The sequence below is a fragment of the Carlito syrichta genome, unplaced genomic scaffold, assembly GCF_000164805.1.
Source record: "Carlito syrichta isolate Samal-C Ts95f unplaced genomic scaffold, Tarsius_syrichta-2.0.1 Scaffold65441, whole genome shotgun sequence".
NCBI lineage: Eukaryota > Metazoa > Chordata > Mammalia > Primates > Tarsiidae > Carlito > Carlito syrichta.
In genome coordinates, this window is record NW_007009537.1 from 991,517 (window position 1) to 997,516 (window position 6,000).

Below are 6,000 nucleotides of genomic sequence, written 5' to 3' on the forward strand. Positions count from 1 at the left end.
GCATGTCTCTGGGTCAGGCATCATGACTGGTCGTTGGAGCAGAAGGTGGTGACCAAAATGGATACAACTCCTCTGTCATGGAGTTTATGTCCAATGGGAGAAGTAGGCATTAAAGGAATACCTATACCAGTACAGTTGGTACATGCTAAGAGAAATGTGTTTGGGACACTGTGGCCGCCCAGAGGATGCGACGTCTGAGACCCGAAGGGTGGTAGACCTAGTCACTCCAAGGAGGCTGGGGGCAGGCAAGAGAGAGAGTGTTTCAGACAGGGAATATGGCGCAAATCACACTGATGGTCACGGAGTCATAGTACTCGGGCTTACTCCTGAGAATATTGGTGCCACACCCGGGAATTCTTAGGTGACTGTCGCTCCCACGAGACTGAGCTCCTGGATAACAGGGACCACATCTTAGTCACCTGCAGGAACTCCAGTGCATGACCCATGGCAGGCACTTAATAAGTGTGCATGTATTAAAGGAGGAAAGTTGATTGTAGATAGTCTTTGCTGCTTTCTGTTAATCTTTCTTTATATTAAAACACGATGTATTGCTTATTAAAAGGTCTGAAGGGGATTTTTCCAAAGCTGCCTCCTCAGCTAGGCTGGTGGCTATCTCTGGAGCAGACTGGCTGCCAAATCAGTGTGTCCTCACCCTGCCTCCCCTGCCTGCTCTTCTACATGGTTTTCTTTGCCCCGTTGGTTTGGCCTTTGGTTAAAGTACTGGATTAGTGGGACACAGCAGTAAGTGTCCAGGGCTTCTACAGAGATGAAAGATCCTTGCAACTGTATACCAGTCACAGACATTTAAACAAAACATCAGCTCTCTAGACTCCTTGGGAAGTTCTTCTGCCTTGGTGAGGTTTCCAGGGATCTGCACTTTACCTTCTGAGTACCCAAACTATTTTAAGTCATTCCCAATTTAACCACTCTCATTTTAAAGAATATTAGGCATTTTTTAAACTAGAAATTGACCTTCCATATGACCCAGCAATCCCCCTACTGGAAATATACCTGGAGGAACTCAAATCATTCTACCAAAAAGATACCTGTACACACATGTTTATTGCAGCACTATTCACAATAGCAAAAACATGGAACCAACCACGTTGCCCATCGAAACTGTATTGAATAAAAAAATGAAAATGTGGTACATATACACGATGGAATATTATGTAGCCATAAAGAAGGACAAACAGGGCTAGGCACGGTTGTTCACACCTGTAATCCCAGCACTTTAGGAGGTGGCGTGAGAGGATTGCCTGAGCCCACGGGTTTAAGACCAACCTGAGCAATATGGTGAGACCTCATCCCTACAATCAATTGGGCGTGGTGGTGCATGCTGTAGTTCCAGCTACTTGGAAGGCTGAGTTTGCAAAAGGATCACCTGAGCCCAGCAGGTAGAGACTGCAGTGGCCATGAGGGTGCCACTGCACTCCAGCCTGAGTGACAGAGTAAGACCCCGACTCAAAAAAAAAAAAAAGACAGACATATGGACTTCACAGCAACTTAGAGGAACTTAGAGTCTATAATACTCAGTGATCTATCACAGAAACAAAGAACTGAGTCCCACATGTTCTCACTCATAAGTGGACTCTGAACACTGACCATAATATTATAAGAAAGGGATTGTTAGTAGTGGGACACCACAGGAGAGGGGAGGAACACTTCATCAGTAAGGGTATCTGATCTCAAACCAGATGAAGTGGGGACTAAAGGGAGGCCCAAATTCTACCTGTATGATAACCACTTGTATACCTAATCCTGAATTGTACCCCATATGTTTAAACTAATTTTTTTTAAATGTTAAAGAATATTAGGCATTTTTCTATATTTTTAAGAAAGGTCCTTTTTTTTTTCTTTATAACAGAGACACACATACATAAAGGCTGTAATGCTGCCAGCATTTCTCAAGGGTGTGTGTGACTTGCATCTGTTACTAATCACCCCAGGCACCTGAAGACATACACTTATAAATTTTATAGTCTTCCTGTTTGCTGCTTTGTAATTAGGATATTGGTTGAAACTTGTAACTGCCGTCAAATACCTGCCTTTATAACCATTTTTCTCTTTCCAAGCTGTTGGTACTGATAAACTGTGAAACTGGAAATAAACTGTAAAATTGGAAACCACATCACTAAATTTTATTTACTTGTTCATGTGTTTATTTAAACATTGATTCCTTAACCAAATACATGCTCAGCCGAGCCTTGTGCTGTGCACTGGAGTGCAAAGATGAATAAGATGCATTTCTTTCCCTTCAGGAGCTTTCTAGAAGAGCAGAGTGTAGAGGACTGTAGTAGGGGATTGGATCATTGGGGGAACAGAGGAGGAGCACCCACACCAGGCTGGAGGGGTGGTGGAAAATAGCTGCCACCTCGCGGGGACTGTGTTCAGAGGAAAGGGAACAGGTAGCCCTGGTAATGGCCTGGAAGTCCTTAATCCCTGAGTGCATCAGCATCATCCCATACACATTGTGGCTTCTGTTTTGGCTCCCTATGTCTGTGCCGTGTTCTAGGTAGTGAGTCTATTGTAAGCTGAGTTCCAGGTATACAAGGTCTTACCTGAAACCAGTGGTCTTTTTAATTCTACTTTATATCATTAGTGATAAATGGATCACTTGCCTTAGGTGATAACTCCCAGATCACCCCGTTATAAAGGTGCATGTTCCTTTCACGTAACTGTTCATGTCTAGTGATGAGACTGAATCAGTTATTAGTTGTGGATGTTATGACATTGTGATTTTTTTTTTTTATTTCTAACGTTTCTTCTACATGTACTGGCTGTCAGTGTTCTATAAAGAAGCTCTTTATAGTCTTCCTCTCCCTATCTGCATCCCCCCACGTGTGTCTCTCTTTATATCATTATACACTGATAGATTTTTATTTATTCAATGCTTTACAATAAATTACAGCCATGATTCTTCCTGACATGCAAATTGTCCGAAGTGTGACTAGCTGGGAGCCCCTTTAAGCTGGCCCCTATGTCCTTGGTACATTAATCCTTAATCACATCCTTGCTTTTTGATATAAGGGTCTCTTGAATATTCCCTTCCCCATCCCTGGAGTCAGTCATTTCTCAAGAAACCCTTTGATTACAGAATGACATTTAGAAACCATGATTTGGGTGTCAGCAGTGCTTGCTGCTGGGGAGATGTCATGGCTTCTGGGCTCTTTGGCTAAAGCTAGGAAATATAAGAGAAAGACTATACATTAGTATTGATATTTCTTCTGAAGTATTCTGTTTAAAGTATTTTCTCTTGTTAGAGCTCAATTAGGGTGATATTTTGAGTTTATCTAAAAACATTTCTCCTTAAAAAACTAAAAATCTGTTTGTATCTATTACTTTTATCTGTCTGGTGGGAAGAATGGCAACTGCCGTTAACCTCACATTACTTGAAGACAAAATCCTGCTCACAAAGGTTAAGTAAGTTGCCCAGGACAGCACCATTATTTAATTGTGTGCACTTCTTCTAAGTATGTTTGTACTTCCATATGGAAAGGGATCACTGGAGGTGTCACTTGTATATTTTAGTAAACTCCTCTTGTGTCATTCATTTGCTGTATATCTAAAACACATTTTTGATGTCGCCAATATTAATAATTTATTCTGGTTTCTTTCAGGTGCAGCTAAGTCAAGTCCAGCATCTAAACCAGGATCCACACCTTCTCGTCCCTCATCAGCCAAAAGGGCTTCCTCCAGCAGCTCAGCATCCAAATCTGATAAAGATTTAGAAACACAGGTCATACAGCTTAATGAACAGGTAATGCACCATCTCTGGCCACTCCTTTGGGAGCAGGGACATGCGTAAGGGGTGAGGGGCCAAACTTCTAGGCCTGGGGTAAGTGCGGGAGGGTGAGGTAGAGCCAAGGATCTCAAGCAAGTAGGAATGAAAAGACTTGTTCAGGGAGATAAAGTCAGTAGCCCATGATAAACAAAAGACATCAGTCACAAACCTCAGAGTTATACCTTCAGATGCAGCAAGTGACTCGGCCCTTCCCTTGCCTGTTCCTCAGGGCCATCATGAGCTCCAGACTAGACCCTGGCCTATTCCACCCACCCACTTCCATCTGGTCTAGGTAGTATTAAAGGCTGCATTAGGGTCCGTCTGTCTCCTTCACCTGGACTCCCCTTTTCCTTCTTTTCTTTCTCCATCTGTTAGTTGAGCCTGTTCTATATGACAGATGTCATGCTTAATGCTAGTAATTTAATGGTAGCAAATACATACATGTCCTTCCCTCGTAGAACAGAGCATAGACAGCAGTTGCACGTGGTAGGTTATTATACAAGCAAAACAAAAAAAAACATTCGGAGGCTGAGGCAGGAAGATCACTTGAGCCTGGAGTCCAAGACTGGCCTGGGCACCTCCCACAGTGACGGAAGTTGCTGCATGAACACTGAGCTGCCCAATATTGGGGGTTCTGAAAGGCTGCAGTTGTGTTTTAAATGGAAGAACTTTCCTTTTTATCTAATGTTTCTCATGATTATAGCAAAATCTAGCTTGCTCCACTGTCTTTGAAATTTTAATTATAAATCTTAGGTATACTTTCTAATAATCGTTCATTTAGACTCAGATTATATGTCATTTAAAAGTAATAAAGCAGCAGTGACGTAGGACCCGCTACAATCTGAATGTGGAGGAGTTATCTGTCCTAGCTGCTGTGCTACTGTGAGAGGAGCCTTACTCAAGGTCCTCAGGCCATTCCCAGCAATTCACTGGGCCAGTCCTGGTGATTCATCCTCCCCTTGATGAACCAGCAAGAGTTCAGAACTCATTTTTGAGATCATTGTCTCTTTGCAATCAAGAATCTTTTTTAAAAGCAGGCAGTTGCTTACCCAGGGTGTGTCTTTATAATTCCAATCACTTTCATGAAAAAGGTTGAAACTTTAAGTCATCCGGAATGTTCTAATTACCTGCTGATTCTCAGTTTGAGCCCATAGAGAGTTCTCATTTAAAAAAGCAGTAAGGAGCCGGGCTCGGTGGCTCAGCCTGTAATCCCGCACCTTTGGGAGTCTGAGGTGAGTGGATTGCCTGAGCCCATGGGTTCGAGACCCGCCTGGGTGAGACCTCATCTCTACAGTAAATCAAAAAATCAGCCGGGCGTGGTAGCGCATGCCTATAATTCTGGCTACTTGGAAGGCTGAGGCGGAAGGATCACCAGACCCCAGCAGGTTGAGGCTGCGGTGGCTGGGAGTGGCCACTGCACTCCAGTCTGGGCGACAGAGTGAGACTCCAACTCAAAAAAATAAAAAATAAAAAAATAAAAAATAAAAAAGCAGTAAGGACAGCTGTAATGAGCCTGGACTGCCTGACTTAGGCTCCAAGCAAATCAGAGTGAACCTAAAGAGAATCAGGCAGTGGGTCATGATACTTTGAATTTACAGTGGGCCCCCCCATATCCATGGGTTCTGCATCTGCATATTCAGCTGATCATGGATAATAATAATAACAGTACAAACATAAAAAATAATACAGCTAAAAACCAATACAGTATGACTACTTACACAGCACTTAACATTGTATTAGGTATTATATGTCATCTAGAGTTGATGTAAAGTATACAGGAGGATGTATGCAGGTTATATGCAAACACTACACCATTTTACATCAGAGATTTGAGCACTGTGGATTTTGGTATCCAAGGGAGGTCCTAGAACCAATCCCCCTCAGATACAAAGGGACAACTGCATGACTTTTCTCCTAAGGAACCTGAATTATTTTTATATCTTTATCATCTCATGTTTCTTCATGACTCCTCTCTCCCTGTCTTTCCCCTCCACCACACCCAGGTTCCCACCCCAGCAGCCCAAATTATAACCACATGGAAACCTTGAGGTCTTTCATGCCCCTCTCTGCCTTACAACCTGACCCAGCCAGCCCTGATTCCTCTTCTTGGGGCTGGCTCTAGGCTCCCATTAACTTCAAGTCACACAAAGAGCCCTCCAAGTTCAGAGGACTCAGGTTTCTTTTCTTTTCTTTTCTCTTTTTTTTTTTTTTTTTTT

General features: G+C 42.8%; 1 protein-coding gene across 5 annotated transcripts in view; it reads left to right on the forward strand.

The window, feature by feature from the left end:
* MAPRE2 (microtubule associated protein RP/EB family member 2) overlaps positions 1-6,000 on the forward strand; it is a 163,202-nt gene that overhangs the window by 141,460 nt on the left and 15,742 nt on the right. For all 5 annotated transcript variants that reach the window (XM_021708955.1, XM_021708950.1, XM_021708947.1 and 2 more), the window contains one exon: positions 3,621-3,760. In XM_021708955.1, the coding sequence (XP_021564630.1) occupies positions 3,621-3,760 (140 nt within the window). The remainder of the gene's footprint in view (positions 1-3,620; positions 3,761-6,000) is intronic.